General features: G+C 38.7%; 1 protein-coding gene across 1 annotated transcript; it reads left to right on the top strand.

Annotated features, from left to right (window-relative positions):
• The first annotated feature begins 16,456 nt into the window (after window positions 1–16,456).
• Window positions 16,457–18,070, top strand: LOC147617453 (uncharacterized). The gene is made up of 5 exons (XM_086775390.1): window positions 16,457–16,552; window positions 16,637–17,401; window positions 17,501–17,634; window positions 17,726–17,966; window positions 18,056–18,070. The coding sequence occupies exons 1-5, from the start codon at window positions 16,457–16,459 to the stop codon at window positions 18,068–18,070; spliced, it is 1,251 nt and encodes a 416-aa protein (XP_086631516.1).
• The last annotated feature ends 234 nt before the right edge of the window (window positions 18,071–18,304 follow it).

The raw sequence follows: 18,304 nt of genomic DNA, 5'->3' as shown, positions 1-18,304 counted from the left end.
AATAACAATTCATTTTAGATCATATCATTCATATCCTTAACACGATAATGGTCCATCAGATCGAATTTTTTTTCTTTCTGAACATTCCTCCACGGGAATTTCAGTCAAGCAAGTTTTCAATTTGTCATCCCTTAACTTGATATACCGAGTCAAGTGTTAACAGTAGCGCTTTGACAGCACAATCCACTAATCTCATAGTGATTTGTTGAAATCATTATCATCATTCCAGTTATGAATATCATCACAGGGACTCGTCCCATTCATCCTCATGTGGTTTCGCTCAGCTTATTACATTTCAACTAAATTTCAGAAATCATCATTTTTCAATCAGAATCCAAATCAATTTCATCAATTCTCAAACAGAATTAAAAATCATATCAACCACATTCGAATTCATCATCTGGATAGCATTAACGCTTAAAATTTCAAGTCTTAGATTTACTCGTATATACTGTCAGTAAAGAGCTGCAGTATACTCTCGGTATATACGGGTAGTCGTGGCTCTTGGAATTATAAGGTAAATACCATCATGTCTAGGCCTCAAGCAAGTCAGGGATTCTATATAATTGCGGTACTTCCATCTGAAGAGCCAATTACCAAATTACGAATTTCAGTTTGAATATCAAATTGTATGAATTATATCACACAATTACAACCTTTTTGTGCTTCTTAACAAATTTTTGACATATTTGTCTTCTCGGTTGATCTTTATTAACCAAATGCTCTGATACCAACTGTGAGATCCCTGTTCCCACCGCGCAATGGATTCGGGGTACTAGCAGCGGAAGTAGCACTTCTTGCGCGAGGCAGGGTCCCACACTCGGGGCCTCGTCCACGGATATCCGGACAAAAGACTAATCCGTCGGTTTTTCCAAAACCAGACCCGGAAAAACTTCCCTTATCCGGAAAGCACGGGCGATTCCACCAGGATAATTTTTACTCTAACGTAGTCAAAACTCTTACTGATCAAACAGATCCGACTGCATCTATAAAGATACTTGGTCAGATCAAGGAAGAAACTTGCACTTGGATCATTGGGATCAACGCTTTTTTCCCCACCAAGGAGGCACAGCCGTTGATTCCTATCCATAGAACAATTACTATCCGGGATTTACTTTATCTATCGTAATAACAGAAATTGAGTCTCGATTTACGGATCCATCAGTCCAGCCTAACCCCATCCGATCCCATGGGTTAGCCAACCGCCCAACCACTGTAGTGATGGGATCAATTTGGAATTTGGTTAGGTTTTGTCCCGGGTACCAAGGAAAAGAGTTCCAAGGCCCCCTAGCCGGAATTTCATGCAAACATAAAACTAACCACACCACTTACACACCCAATATGAAAATTGCCTTTTTCTTAGCATCAGCTAACTTTAAAACAATCCTTTAATGAAACCATAGTACCACTGATCACAATCTCCCAATTTATCCAGTTGATTCATAATTTTCCATCATTCCTTCATCAGAGTATCTATGGCATCATTGGCAACTAGAACGCTCACCACCTGTCCACACAGAGGCCGTTTCCATAGTTCCTAGCCCATAATACTCGGCAATATAATCACTTATCAAGATGGACTCTCGTTGAAGATCAGCAAGATCAACCAACAGATCCATATAAAAGAGCCATGGACTCATCCGTTGAGGACCAGCAAGGTCAGTCAACCAGATCCATGCCCGGTTCCACAAAACAACTCTTACTCCTTGTTCCAATATCTTCCTCGACGCACGCGTGGGTATCCTAGGCGACCCAGAGCCCGAGCACCGTATGGTCAGCACCCTCTAGGATCCTTCGCAGGTGACCTAGCGCTTCACTCATAGGCCGCTTCCTTGGTCCCTCATCCACCGTACCGGAAGCTCACCATTTTAATCGAACCGAGGCTGGTCAAGACCTCGGTTGACCTTGCTACGCGAGACGTCCTCCATTGACTCTCCGTCAGCAGTTGCAACTTTATCAGTTAGGTCTCCACGACCTTAATCACAAGACGGTCAAAATGCTTTCCCAGCATTCTTGACATAAAACAGCCATTTACAAACAGCATTTATAAACAGTTTACAAATACAATTTCTATGTTAACTCTCATTTTTCCACATTATCCCTCATACAATCCACATTACTTAATCCACATTTCATTTATATGTGTACTCATCCAATCACATCATTTTCCATCTCTTCACTTCAGATTCCTTCACGTCACATATCATATATTCACATCCATATCCACATCCATACATCCACATCCACATCCACATTCACATCCATACATCCACATCTACATGCTTATCTCCATTTTCACATCCTCATTTATACACCCACATCCCATATCCACATTCATACATACACATCCATATCCACATCCATATCCGCATTCATACATACACATCCATATCCACATCCACATGCATACATTCATTATCACGTCCTCATTCATACATCCACATCCACATACATACATACATCCACATCCACGTTCCCATTCACATCTATACATCCATATCTACATGCACATTCACATCCATACATCCACATCTATATCCTCATTCACATCCATACATCCACATTCATGTATCCACATCTACATGCATACATCCATACATACACATCCACATTTACATCCATGCATCCACATCCACATCCTCATTCACATCCATACATCCACATTCATACATCCTCATCCACATCCACATTCACATCCATACATCCACATCTACATGCTTATCTCCATTTTCACATCCTCATTTATACATCCACATCCCATATCCACATTCATACATACACATCCATATCCACATCCACATGTATACATACATCCACATCCACATTCCCATTCACATATATACATCCATATCTACATGCACATTCACATCTATACATCCACATCTATATGCTCATTCACATCCATACATCCACATTCATACATCCACATCTACATGCATACATCCATACATCCACATTCCCATATCTTTTATGCATACCTCTATGCATGAAATTCAATTATGCTAAAAGTAACACTTTTATAATAAAATATTCAACTTTTATGCATACCTCTATGCATGAAATCCAATATGATAAAAGTAACACTTTTGATATTAAAAAATTATCCTTTATGCATACTTCTATGCATGAAAATTAAAATGATAAAAGTAACACTTTTGATATAAAAATTTTCCTTTATGCATACTTCTATGCATGAAAATTAAAAATGATAAAAGTAACACTTTTAATATAAAAAAATTATCCTTTATGCATACTTCTATGCATGAAAATTATAAATGATAAAAGTAACACTTTTGATATAAAAATTTTTCCTTTATGCATACTTCTATGTATGAAAATTAAAAATGATAAAAGTAACACTTTTAATATAAAAAAATTATCCTTTATGCATGATATTAAAATTCAATTTCTCCATGATTATAATGAAATTCTTTCAATTAATCTAGGATGATAATTCCTAGAATATGGTAGGAAGTCCTCTTTTTATGCTTTTAATGAAATTATTTTATGCATAATTTTTATAAAAATTTTGCCATAGCTCCGCTGCTATGACTGATAAATCTCAATTTTTTTTCTAAGGGATAAAGCTTATCATTAAGGAAATAATTAAAATGATCTCTAATTGGATCATTAATCTATAATGGATTGAATCATCAATATGCATAAACTAAAAGCATAGGAAAATGCCATTAATTTGGCCTCAAGCATAGCTTAATCTTAGATTAAGGAAAAGCTTTATGAAAAGCTATATGTGGATTGAGAATGGGTCATGAGTATGACCATTTCTTGAGTGAGAGAGAGAAATTACATAAAAACCATTAGAATTTAAACATAAATAAAAATTAACTTCAATAGCATTTATTAAATTATGTAACTCTTCACTACTATTCACCAATTAACTTTAATAGCATTTAAAAAAATCATACCAATTAAGCTTCTCAAGCTTGAGAGGGGTTGAGAAGAGAGAAACATTGAGAAATTATAGAAAGATCAATATTCACTAATTACCTTACAAATTGCTTGATTCTTTGTTCACGGTAGAGGCCCCCAACCAATCAATTGGTTAAGTATGTTGATGGAGCCACTAATGGGGATTGAAGAAAGAGGGAAGCTCCAAAAACTAGTGAATTATTAAATGAATTCACAGTTCTTGGCTTAGGTGGAGTAGAGTAACGATGCATAAACACTAACTATTTTTCAACAAGGGGGAGGCTTCTATTTATAGGAAAAATTGAGCTCCTAACCAAACAAACTGATTCTAGAATTTTCTAAATCAGTTTGGTCAATATTTGACCATTTTTAGGTCAGTTAAGCTAACTTTTTGGAAATAGACTTGAATGAGGAGAGAGGAGAGATGAAATATCTCAATTTTTATGAGTTTAAAACTCATTCAAGCATGTGAAATATGCACCTCCTTTAAAGAACTCCCCTTCCTTACATATGTGTCATAATGGAATCATTTTAATATTGATCATAGTTTTTTTACTAATAACCCTTGTACATTTTCAACTCTTCATCTTATGTGAAATATGCACCTCCTTTAAAGAACTCCCCTTCCTTACATATGTGTCATAATGGAATCATTTTAATATTGCTCATAGTTTTTTTACTAATAAACCTTGTACATTTTCAACTCTTCATCTTATGTGAAATATGCACCTCCTTTAAAGAATTCCCCTTCCTTACATATGTGTCATAATGGAATTATTTTAATATTGCTCATAGTTTTTTACTAATAAACCTTGTACATTTTCAACTCTTCACCTTATGTGAGCATTTACTCATTTTTGGGTATCTTCTTTTTACAAATTGGATTTATCTCCTCCCTACACATGGATTGATGCTCTTGGCCCATAGGAACCTTAATTGGACCATAGTCTAAAGATTTCTGAAAATCTAGACCCTTAGACTAAGGTTCTTTATACCTATTTTCAATTAATTCCAATTGCACATTGGAAAATTCTTTTTGAATTTCTGTTTCAGGGAAACTCATCAGAATTAGAAGAGATATTTTTCTATCCAAAAATATTCAAAATCTAAATATTCTCTCTCTAGAATATTTTTCTCTCTCTATGCTAAAACAGATAGAAACAAGGTCTTTATATTTCTGAAGAGAGATTGATTACAGGGAAAGATACTAGACATCAAAAAGGGGGTGGGGGAGGAATCTTACACTGGTGGTGTAGCAGAGAGACCCAGAGAAGAGAACGAGAAGGGCTGCTGTAGAGAAGCAAGAGCGAAGGGATTTGGAGCGACCAGGAGCTGGAGAGGGCCGATTGCGAGCGGGTGCTTGATGAAGCTGGTGTCTGGGATATTTTGGGATATCCACCTCTGTAAAGGTCAAGGTCCTTTCTGAAATATAAGTCTTGTTCATGCTTTTTGGTCTGGTGTTCTGGTGTGTTTGCATGCGTGTGTGGAAGTGTGGCATGCTATAAGGGCGTAAACTGCTTTACTGCTTCCGTGCCATCAACGTATGTCGTGGATCTATAGTAGAACGATTACCTTGTTTGAAGGAATTATTTTTGAACTTCTTAAGGAATTATTTTTGAACTTCTTAAGTCTTAGAATCTCGTAATAACAAAGTTGAAAAGAAAATTTAATGATGTATTGTTTTGGCATAATCATGAGATGTGCACATCGTGGTAGATAGCTAGATCCTCACACGGATGAGGATGAGCTTGACCCTGACGTTCATAAAGCTCTACATAGATCTTAGCCATGTCCCTTCAAGGGCGAAGGGGGGAACACTTAGGTGAGGCTGTAGAAAAGTGGATCGAAGCTATGGAGGAGTACTTTGATGTCACAGGTTACAACAAAAAAAGTAAGGTGGCTCTTGCCATAGGCTGAAGATTGTAGAGATAGCCAGAGTAGCATGGAGGAACCACTACGAGACAAACTGCTTGGATCGGAACACCCAAACATGGAATGATCTCAAAGCATATCTCAAAAAGAGATTTTGTCCTCCAGGCTTCTTGGAAACAAAGATGAATGAGTTCCTAGAGCTAACCTAGGGAAGACAAACTACAAAGGAATATCACCAGGCATTCGCTCTACTCCTCAAATACTTGCTACCATTGGATGAAGAAAAATTGATGGCCAGGTTCATTCCAGGAATGAACAAACCTTTGGATACCTTGGTAAAGAATGCTAAGCTAGTTTCTATGTCTGAAGCAGTGCGGATGGCGAAGGAGTTTGCCAAGGCCTTTGTTGTCAAGGTCTCACCAAAGCTAACACCCTCATCTTTCAAAAGATTCCAAACCCCAGGAAGTAAACTTTCCACCTCCTAAGAGATAGCAATGTCCTAATTAAACCCAAGATACGAGAAGTTTTAGAATGGAAGGAAGGCCTTTTCCTCCGAACACATTTTCTAGAACTCTGGCTCTTTCCAGGATGCAGAAGGAATAGCTTAGAAGTGAGAACAGATGTTTTGGCTGTCAAGGTTTTGGGCACCAGCTCAAGGACTCCTTCTATGTCAATGGGCCAGGGAAGCCAAGGTCCTAGAGTGCCGAGACCAACCCCTTCATATCAATCTAATCAGGGTCCCTCTCACCAAAATCAGGGCAACCCTAGAAGAATGCCAACTCAGCTTGCAGTAGCCTCAATGGAGAGCAGTCAGAGTGCGTCAATAAAGCGAGCCCAGAGCAGCGAGCCGAGAGCAAAAAATCACATAGAATACAAAAATAAGAGCAAAAATCACACAGAATACAAAAATAGATTATCCCCTTCAAGCGAGCAGATTTGTGCTTGTGCTGCTCTCTAAAACATTGACATAACACTGAACTTAATTATTAAATGACTGAAAACATTGACATAACACTGAACTTAATTATTAAATGACTGAAAACATTGACATAACACTGAACTTAATTATTAAATGACTGAAAACATTGACATAACACTGAACTTAATTATTAAATGACTGAAAACATTGACACAACACTGAACTTAATTAAATCAATCAATATAAGTGTGTTATTTATATAGCGCACAGAGTACAAAAAGTTTAATTCATATTCTCAAAATATTCTCAAAACATTATAAGTATATCCTATAATTGTTGTGGGTGGCTCCTCTGAGATCTTGTGAGCATCTCTTTCAAAATATAATTAGGAATCTTTGGCTGATGGATATGTATATTATTGTTCACATCCTGTCCAAGAATCATCAGGAAAACAAAGTAGATATGTTTGCAGGCAAGATATGGTTTTCTTTTGACCAACCTATCATTGAATTCTGCACACGAACATATTGGGTGGTTCTGAATGGTTACTTCAATGGGTAGGGCTTCTTTGTTCTGGATTTCCCTCACTTTAAATATTTCCTTCTGCCCTTCTGCATGAACATGTCCTCCCATAATTTCTACATTCATATCTAACGCAGCACTGATCTGTGCATATGCAGCTTTAGATATACCTTTTCGATAGGGGTATTTTTGCTTATCTTCCTCAAGAATTTTTTGCTTGTTTTGTTCACTCTCTTGAAGCAAACTATTTGGAATCTGTACACCAATCTCAAATCCAGCTTTTACTAAATCATGAGCTTCCCTGACTTTCAAGTGTGTACCTGTTGCTATTGGCCAAACATTAGGAACACTTGCAGGTGGATGTAAGATTGTCTTTGTAGGCTTCCAAGTGTGTCGAACATCATTATTACAGAAATAGCAGTACTTTTCTTTCCTCCAAGAAGATAATTGACAATCACTCCAAAAGCATGGTGCCACTTCTCCGCCTCGTAGCTTTCTGCTACATTTTTTTCCTCCTACCCAATGGTTACATTCTACTCTATTGAAGATCGGAATCCTGCGCAATGCCCACTTTGTCTGATGAATATCTTGCTCTAATGATTGAAGTGCTACGTCACCTGCTTCTGGATTTATTGATGCTTGCCCTTTTTCATGCTTATCCACTGTCACATAAACAAACTCTGGTCGGTGGCTAGAGCTCCCTACATTCCCCTCATGGACCTCATGAAGTGGACGTTTAGCTCGAATAGTCTTTTTCTCACCCTTGAAATTTATCCTGTTTGTAAACATTGGAGTGCCCATCACTGCATCATCAATTGCCCTTGAAGTAGCAGCTGGAGAAGGGCTTGAAGTTTGTCTGGAAAGAGCTCTCTCAATTAATATCTCTAGGTCAGGCCCTCCACCTATATATTTTCCTTCCATAAAAGCCATTTGACGAGCACACTGGAAGTAAGCATTGATGAGATCTGAAACACATGCATCGTACAAACTAATTTTATGTTTGTATCCTTCTCCTGCTAGCCAACTAGCATGCTTGGCTTCAGAGAGGTTCGTCCGTGGTACCAGAGCATTTACAATAGGCTCACCATCCTGTTCATTGAAAACCCAAACCAATAGGTTTTTTAATTACTGCTATTGAATTAAGTTCATAGAAAAAAAAAACATACATAACATACCTTAATAATAAAATGACCCCAACGACTTGCTCTATAGTGCCACCAACTAAGCCAACTATCTAGCTTGGGAATGTTTCTGTCTGCTGCCTTTCCTGTTGCCCACCATGCACGTATCTTACGGAATAGCACTAAAGCATCCTCTTTGGTTGGTGCAGTCCTCCACCTCTCACACATTTCATTGTGTTTTTCCATATGTTGAGCATATATATACTTTTGTGTATGCACTCGAAGATTGTCCTTCCAATGAAAAAGGCAAGATCTCTCCTTTCCTACCATCTCATCTCCATTGTTATATACTGACCTAATAGCATTCCAATTTGCACCTGCTTCGTCGGCCATGAAGCCAAAAAAGTTTGCTGATTTCCCAGTATGGTCGATCATAACTGCATTCAAATTTTCCCAAAACATTATCTGTGCTGTCTCATCCTCCTCTCTAAACTCACAAGTTGCAATTGTGAGTAGCTCTCCAATCCTGCAAGAAGAGTATTTGGAAGATTATTGTATTGTAACAACTCAGTCGAACAGTCATTTCATTTTGAAAAGAGAATAAAAATTAAAACATACGTGTGATCATACACATGTGCACCCATTGTGTGCCAATCATTCTCCACTCGGTGTACATGATCAAAACAAACCCATGAATGTCGAAGGTCTCGATCCCCCGCAGCATCCATTCTATTGACAATATCAACGCCAGAGCCAGGGCCAGTTGTGGACATCTTGAAAAGATAGCACCTCTCATCACTTTTGGTTGCTTGCAAGGGAAACCTTGATCCGTGAAAGTACTGAAAGTGGCATTTTCTTTTTAACTCTAGGATAGCCTCAAATCCATCACCTAGTGCTCGACTTGTCTTTCGACTTTGCATTACCATCTGCTTCACCCTACATTTACCAAGTTGGTTAAGAAATTACATATATATATATATATATATATATATATATATATATTCAATAGAGAAGAACTTACTTTTTGAGATTTATTAAAGATATTAGCTCTTGAGACATCTCCTGGAGTTCCCTCTCTGACATAAACTCTCCAATCACTTTATCATCGTCAGTGAAAGCCTTCAAAACGAACTCCCTGGCAACAATCATTTGTACCTTTCGTGGACCCGCATTATGGTCCATCTGAACAACACGAGCTACTAAGGCTTTAATGTTTCGCATAGATGCTCGACACATGCCTCTAGCAATTGTGTGTGTATGTTTCCCATAGTGAAGGAACAATCTACTATGGGAGTGATCTTTAGGCATAAAATAGTAGGCAGACACTGAACATGTTTTTATGCACATTGGAACATGCTTACAAAAGAAACACTCTAAGTTTCCATAACTTCCCAAAGCCAAACATCCTTCATTTGGGGATTTCAATAATTGGCCATTCCAATGGAGCCTATTCGGTGATTTGTTTCGAAATCGATAAGTGCATCTTTCATTCATACACTGGAAGGTACCCCCACAAAAACTCTTTCTCAAAATAAAAGATTTATTAGTTCTTGTTTGTGTCTGGGGTTTTGTCCATGCATTTCCTTCATATTTGTGCTCCATACCCTCCATGCCCTTCCCATCTAAAAGCTCATAAATGCAATTTTCTTCATACTTCTTAGGGAGCTCCTTGACTTTTCCTTTGAATGTGCATTCATTTATAATATTATGGAATATGTCATTGGGCGGCAAAGTACGAACAATTTGGAAGGCAGATACTGCAGTGTCAAATGCAGGATCACCTTCCTCAATGTCAATTAAATTATCTGCATGCACCACCTTTTCCATGTCCTCTTCATCCAAGTCACTAGGAAAAAAATCAACAATCCAAAGTCAACAATTGAAACAAGAAAGATAACCTCACTATATTTTACCATGTTTCAAAAGTTGAAATCACTCACATAGGTGAGGTCTTGCTGCCAGATCCAGAAGGAATATCCCCAGGGGTAGGGAGTGGTGTTGATGCAATGGCTACTTTTGCAACATAAAATGATGACAGGGTATTATCTAAGATATAATACCCATGTTCACCAATCCCATGGTACAAGGGAATTGTCCCTGTGCTCTCAAAACCATCATCAGTTTGCAATAGACCTTCAATAAAAATTTCATGTTCTGCACCTAGTTTTTCTTTCATTAATTCGGCTGATAATAAACATTTCCCATGTGAAAATGACAGTCTAAAAAGAGGGCCTCCAACTTTGTGTAGAAAAATCTGAACATCTGACTCAGAATCCCTACATTTCAGGAATACATTCCAAAAGAAAGTATAATGTGAGCACACATATCCAAAACAAAGTAATAATATTCAAAACACATTACACGTGAGAAAAAGAAAGTATAATATTCAAAACAATACTATATACATTACACGTGAGAAAAGGCATAGGCTTCCTTGGAATGAAAGTCTAATGAAAGGAAAAGCTATTTTTTAGTATATTTACTCACGAGTTGCAATCAATCAACTCGTGGTAAAACTCCTTCTTCTCTTTATATGTTATTTCTCATGCACTGTTTTGCCATTGCTTCTTATTAGTTGCTCTCAGACCACCCTCCTCTTAAGATACAATGGAGCTGCTCTGTCTTTCTATTTATATATTACTATCTCTAGTTTTCTCAACATTTTCAGAGGGTGATACCTCTGAAGAAGAAAATAGTGAAAATAGTGAAATGGCTCCAGAGGAGCCAGATACCGCTGAATGGTATGAGAGCTGCCATGATGGAATCGCAGATAGCGATTCCACCACAGAATATTCTCGGGTGGACTGGTACAATTTTCCTTTCGAGGAAGAAGAAGAGGAAGAGGAAATACAGGAGGAGGAAGAGGAGGAATATGAAGAAATGCCTGAAGAAATGCCCGAGCAGGAAGAGGAAGCAGAACATAAAGAAATGCCAATTGAAATGCCCGAGGCAGACACAGGCACAGGCTATGATGCAGATGCAGAGAACATCCCCGACTCCCAGTGTGAGAAAGATGACAGTGAAGAAGATGACAGTGAAGAAGATGACAGTGGGGATGCATAAATTTCCCCACAATTTTGTCCTGCAATTTTTCTAGTAGGATTTTGTCGATTTTGCCCTGTAATTTTCCCAGTAGGACTAAAACTAAATTTGCCCAGTACGTTTTTGTTTTGTAATTTTCCCCTTCCAGGATTTTGTTTTTGTAATTTTGTACTGCAATTTTCCCAGAAGGATTTTGTTTTGTAATTTTCCCAATACGATTTTGAAGTATAATTTGCACATTTTTCCTTGTACTACAGTGGTTTAATTTTTAGTGGTTTAATGTTCAAGTAAGCACAATAATATATATTCACACGAATATTTACACGACTTTTAGAAGAAGTCCTTTTAGAAATATTTACACGACTTTTAGAAATATTTACACGACTGTACAACAACGTTGTGAAGTACAACAACGTTGAAGATGAAGATGTCTGCTGCGCTCATGTTGCAACTCTCACCCTCACGACAAAGGGCATCACCTGCCCGAGCATCACCTGCCCGAAAGAGAGTATGTTTTTTTACGTTTTTTAAATGTGCGTCTTTTCCTTGCGTTTGTATTTTGTGTGTGGGACCATGAATGTCTACTTGCACAAGATGGTCTTGATCTTGTATTTTGTATTTTGATCTATGTAGGGCCTCCAGGATCAAGTGCGCTGAGCGCACTTGATCTAGGAGGCCCTACACAGGCATGTCTTGTCTATCCATGGAGGCATCCACATTAGCAAAAGATGTCTATGTTTTTGATGGGCATGTTGAGCCCTTGGCCACTGTAGAGCTAAACATTGGCTAAAATGGTTATTGTAGAGCTAAACATTGTCTATGCTTGCACTGCAGAGCTAAAATGGTTATTGTAGAGCTTCCTGGATCAAGTGCGCTCAGCGCACTTGATCCTGGAGGCCCTACACAGGCATGTCTTGTCTATCCACATTAGCAAAAGATGTCTATCTTTTTATTAAAAATAAGGGCTCAACATGCCCATCAAAAAATTTAGACCTCAACATGGTTATTGTAGAGCTTCCTGGATCAAGTGCGCTCAGCGCACTTGATCCTGGAGGCCCTACACAGGCATGTCTTGTCTATCTATGGAGGCATCCACATGTTTATTAAAAATAAACATGTCAATGTTTTTATTAAAAATAAGTGCTCAACATGCCCATCAAAAAATTTAGACCTCAACATGGCCACTGTAGAGCTAAACATTGGCTTATGCTTTATCTGCAGAGCTAACATGGCTATTGTAGAGCTTCCTGGATCATGTGCGCTCAGCGCACTTGATCCTGGAGGCCCTACATAGACATGTCTTGATCCAGTAAAAAAATTCACCTTACATAGACATGGCTACTTACTGTAGAGCTAAACATGGCCACTGCAAAGCTATCTGGAGGTTTCATCTGCAGAGCCATTGTAGAGCTTCAAGGATCAAGTGCGCTCAGCGCACTTGATCCTAGAGGCCTTACATAGACAGACCTACATAAACATGGACCTACATAAACATGTCAACATGGACCTACATAAACATGTCTTATCCAGCAGAAAATTTACACCTCAATATGGCCACTGTAGAGCTAAACATGGCCACTGCAAAGCTATCTCGAGACTTGCATGTGCAGAGCCATGACTATGCCATCATAGTCATTGTAGAGCTTCCAGGATAAAGTGCGCTCAGCGCACTTGATCCTTGAGGCCCTACATAGACATGTTTTGATCCTCAATATGGCCACTGTAGAGCTAAACATGGCCACTACAGAGCTATCTCGAGAATTCATCTGCAGAGCCATGACTATGCCATCATAGTCATTGTAGAGAATGAGTTTTTACATTGGCCATTAAAATCCAGATTGTAATCAATAGCAGTTCATTATTACAAGCAGAGAGCTAAACATAGCCACTGCAAAGCTATCTCGAGACTTGCATGTGCAGAGCCATGACTATGCCATCCTTGTCATTGTAGAGCTTCCAGGATCAAGTGCGCTCAGCGCAGTTGATCCTGGAGGCCCTACATAGACATGTTTTGATCCTCAATATGGCCACTGTAGAGCTAAAACTACAGAGCCATGACTATGCCATCAATAATCAATAGCAGTACATTATTGCAAGCACAGAGAGATAGAGAGAGGGGGACTTACATGCTTGCAAACACGCATAGAGTAGAAGAGGATATTTGCAGGTGATAATTGTGGAAGAGGATAGTTGTAGACGACAGCTGCAGAGAATAGAGTAGAAGATAGTTGTAGAAGACGATAGCTGCAGAGGATAGTCGTAGAAAATGCACGAGTGTACCTTTCCTTCCAGCCGTTGCAGAGGAATGAAATCCTTTTTGGGAAAAGGATTTTTCGAGCACTTTGTTATTAATGATTAGGAATTTACAGCCTTGAATAATCCGTATACTTTGTGCCAACCCGAGATTATTTTCAACCTTGAATAATCCGTATATTTTGCGCCAACCCTGCCAACCCATGATTATACAACCTTAAATAATCCATGCCAACCCATGATTATACTACCCATGCCAACCCATGCCAACCCATGATTATACTACCTAGAATAATTCGTGTAGTTTACTTTACTTTTTGTGAGAAGAGTTATATCTTTGAAAATGGACACCAACTCCCAACGTTATGTGACTAGATCTTCTTGTTCTCAAAAAGATTGTTGTTTTGCTGGTATGGATTCCTTACTACCTCCTACTAAACGCTCCAAAAAATTACAGGCAAGAAGAACAACCGACAGGGTGTCTCGAGGATTGTTTGATGAGGAAGTTCAGAGTCAAGGCCAAGTGTTGATGGAGAATGAGAATGAGAGAGACAGGGATGACAGACAAGAAGAGGATGAGAGACAGAATGATAGAGAGGATGAGAGACAAGAGGATGAGAGAGAGGATGATGATAGAGAGGAAGATAGACAGGAGGATGAGAGAGAGGATGATGACAGAGAAGATGATAGAGAGGATGATAGAGAGGAGGATGAGAGAGAGCATGATGATAGAGAGAGACAGGAGGATGATAGACAGGAGGATGAGAGAGAGGGTGATGATAGACAAGAAGATGGGAATGATAGAGAGGATGATAATGAAGAAGAAGAAGGTGGAGACACATTGACAACTGAGACAAGAAAAACAGAGAGCATCAAAGCAGAAATTTTCGGAAAGATCCTTAAAACCTCTACTCCAACTGCATTCATCGATCGAATTAGAGTTAGATTCAGCACCCCCCCCCCCAAGATCCCCTTGTGTAGGCTTCTTCCAACAGAGGCCATAAGGAGACTATGCCCCAGTACTGATAAGAACCTTGGTCGAGCATTCAAGAACCTTGGTGGGTATCTTGAAAGCAAGGGGGCGTTCACGGTGTCCATGTTTGATTTGGATGGAGAGGAGACTCCTGTGACTGAAGAAACAACATTGTCATGGAGTTCAACATGGAGGGATGTGAATGGAACTTTTGAAGAGTCTCTCAGAAATATGCCAGAATGGGGACCGTTCATCCAGGGTAAAATGATACATGTACTGGATGGAAACAACCGCTATAAATCTTGGATGGATTTGATTGCTCAAGGTGAGGGTGATTTGAAATGTTTTTATCTATTTATACAATTTTATGTATGCATCTAATATAACCTTCCCATCTTCTTTCCTTTTACTCAGAATTTCCAAATGACATCTCTAAGCATTGTCTGGTGGCCTGTGACTTTCTACAATTCGAGAAGGCTGACGTTGGAGAGCTGATGTTTTCTCTTTCCAGATTGAATAAGTATATGTTTTATTATTTTTCTCTTTTTTGCTCTTGGCATTGATTGCATGATGTTGCTTCAACTCTGCATTGGTTGTACTAGGATGCATGACTATGCCTTTGTACCAACAACTTTTGGGGATAGGCTCTTCCAAATAAGGAGAATTGGTGAGTCCGATAAGACTACCCTCCTTGCAGAGCTCGATGATGAGGACAAGGCTTGGATGGAGAATGAAATGAAAAAGTGCCCCACTCGTGGCAAAAAAAGCTGGTTTTCTGTTCCAATAAATATATTGGCATGGCTTGTGTTTAAGGTATGCAAGATATTAAAGGTATGCAAGATCTACTTAATTATGCGAAATATGTTTAATGTATGCAAGAGTAATTTGTAATTAAATGGACTCTGTAGGACGATATGGAGATGAAAATCGAGGTCAAGGCTAAGGGCATGGATGTAGACGGAAGGGCTAAGGTGATAAGAGAGGTAGAAATTCTGTATAAGAATAGGGTGGGAAAGTTTGCCCGCATAGCAGACCCTGCCAACGGAGAATACTTTTGGCGTGCTGTTTTGTCACTTCCTTGGCATGCAGCAGGGACCCATATTGCGACAGAAGAGAAACTGAACATGATTGGGGCTGCACAAGTTAGGGATGAAGATAAGGCATTCTTAGTTCGAATGTTGGATAATTCACAAGCTAGCATTCGAGAGATAGAGTACTTGCCTAAAGACAAAGCAAAAGCTAGAGAGTGGCTACATTCATTTGTGTTCTGGCTACAAATAAGTTCTTATGGCTCCAAGCTTCTGGAGGAGATTGAAAATTGTGATAGAATCTCCTTACCTTCCATTAATTCCTTTATAAACTATGTCGTCTTTCATCGACGAAAGTATTTCAAAAAAGCTTTCAGAGTTCATCAGGGGGATATAAAATTTAGCAATGATATTGACACACAAAAAGGGCTACGCTCTGCAACACATCGAGTTGTTTATAGGTAAAAAAAAAACTTGGTCAATTTTATTTCTTCTCCTTATGCTTCTTATATAGCCTATTGACTTTAGTTTTCCTTTCCATTTGGAATTTAGATGGCTGCTGAAAGAGGTGGATAGTGGTGTAGTACAGGCCATACCACCTCTTGTGTTGTTATGGATTTGCGAGGATACTCCACGATATATATATGCGGATCTGCACCTTGGGAGAGTAAGTGTTTTCTGTAATCATGGTCATGATGATAAAATGTATGTATGATGATAAAACGTTTCTATTTTTGAAATGCATGGTTAGCCTCTATCAAGTGTTGAAAAGACAAGATGCCCCTGGTGGCTAGACATGGAGAGGTTTGTTGTGCCAGATGAAGAAATTCAATTACATGATCAACACTTAGCTATATTGGCTAAGATGACCATAGTGGAGGGTTCTGATGAGGTAACCATAAGTTGTCTCTGATTTTTGCACGATGATAAAGTTTTTTGATGAGGTAATTTATAACCATAAGTTGTCTTTGTGCAGAGTATACCATTGACTGCAGTACGTGGCTGCTCTATGAGCTCTCATGCCACATCTATAGCCTCTACATCTAGAATGCACCCTCTACCAGTTAACCTAGGGAGGGATATAGTGAGTCAAGCATTGGATGCAAATAGGAGACAAAGAGAAGTACATCAAACAACAAGTACTTCGGGCAATGTACATGTAGCCTCGTCTATGATCCAACCAGCACCTTTGAAAGGTGATATCATGCCGTTAACAGTAGTGTATGTTTATTGGGGTGATAAATATTTTTCTCTTACCAATCAATCTTCTTCTGTGTTTCTTCTTGCATTGTGGGAGTTCGCAGGCATGGTATATGCATTCAATACCTCCATCGAGGACCTTGCAAGGGACTGTAAGAACATAGAAGGGCCATCCCCTCTATTCAAACATGTTTTGGAAGCCATGAATGTGCTTTGTAATAAAGGAAAAGTCCATGGGAAAAGGACTGACTATTGTGTGGAGATGGTGTTTGTAGACTTCCCCTCAAACCTCGTTGTTGAGGGTTGTTTGGGACACAGAGTGCCACCTTGGAATGTGGTTAGCAAAAGTCTATATGAGGCAACTTTTCAATTTGTAGACTTTTGTCTTAATGATCATGGCTTCATAACATGCCTTTATACAATGGAAGAAGGAGTGAAGATAGAGCATGAGGCAACATCTAGAGGATTTGTGGTCTTTCATCGACAAGTGGTCAAATGCACTCCACCAGTGGGAAAGAAGATGGGACAACTTGTAACAAAGGTAGCTGCACACTTCTCTTCTACAAAAATTCTTATGTCTATGTCTATTTCAACTTATAGCCTAAGGAATTCACTACTATTTGAATGGATTTCATTACAGGTTGCATGTCTTATTCTATCTGTTTTTGTACGCTCAAGTACACCAAGGCAGTATTTACGGATGTATGGAGATAAGGTGGAAGAGCAAAATCTTGGGAGTGAATTAGATCTGGAACAAGACCTCATTCAAGATATGTAAGGGATCGACTCTGGATCTGTGATTAAAAACAATGTCTATGTATTTAGGGTTTAGGTTTTTGGGTCTCTCATCTCTGTGTTTATGTAGTGTTCCTGAAGAGGATATGGTAAAACGAAAGGGAAAGCCTTGGAGAGGTGGTTGCCAAAGAGGGCAGAGGCTATGCAAGTACATAGTATCTCTCTTTTCAAAGACAGGGGATACTATTGTTGACTTGTTTGCTGGGACTGGAACTCTTGGACTTATTGCAGCGGTCATGGAACGTAATGTTATTATCTTTGAAAAGGACCATCGCATATATAATAAGCTATTGGAGCCATATTCTACAAAGGTAATTCCCAAATTAATAAGACAAGGCACTGTTAATACCCCATAATCCTCTATAAATGCAATGTTCATTAATTTCTTACTTTTTTGCAGTTTGAAGAAGACTAAAGACATTTTGGATCTTAGCATTTTTTGTCAAGACAGAAGACATTTTGGATATTAGCATTTTTGGTGGATGTAGCGTGATATTTAAACTTTTTTTTAAAGACATTTAAAGACAGTTTATATATTAGCATTTTTGGTGGATGTAGCGTGATATTTGAACTTTTATTTAAAGACAGTTTGGATGTAGCATTTTTGGTGGATGTAGGAAGCCTGCTTTTATTTTGTGTCTTGAATACA

This window comes from Cibotium barometz, chromosome 36 (assembly GCF_041138505.1).
Source record: "Cibotium barometz isolate CiBa-2024 chromosome 36, ASM4113850v1, whole genome shotgun sequence".
Classification (NCBI taxonomy): Eukaryota; Viridiplantae; Streptophyta; class Polypodiopsida; order Cyatheales; family Cibotiaceae; genus Cibotium; species Cibotium barometz.
This window is presented reverse-complemented; position numbering and strand designations above follow the sequence as displayed.

Excerpts from the sequence above, each read along its gene's own strand:
- LOC147617453 (XM_086775390.1), top strand. The coding sequence starts at position 16,457 with ATGGAGAGGTTTGTTGTGCCAGATGAAGAAATTCAATTACATGATCAA. Across the intron at positions 17,402-17,500 it reads TGGGACAACTTGTAACAAAG|GTTGCATGTCTTATTCTATC; the intron begins GTAGCTGCACAC and ends ATTTCATTACAG. Across the intron at positions 17,635-17,725 it reads CAAGACCTCATTCAAGATAT|TGTTCCTGAAGAGGATATGG; the intron begins GTAAGGGATCGA and ends GTGTTTATGTAG.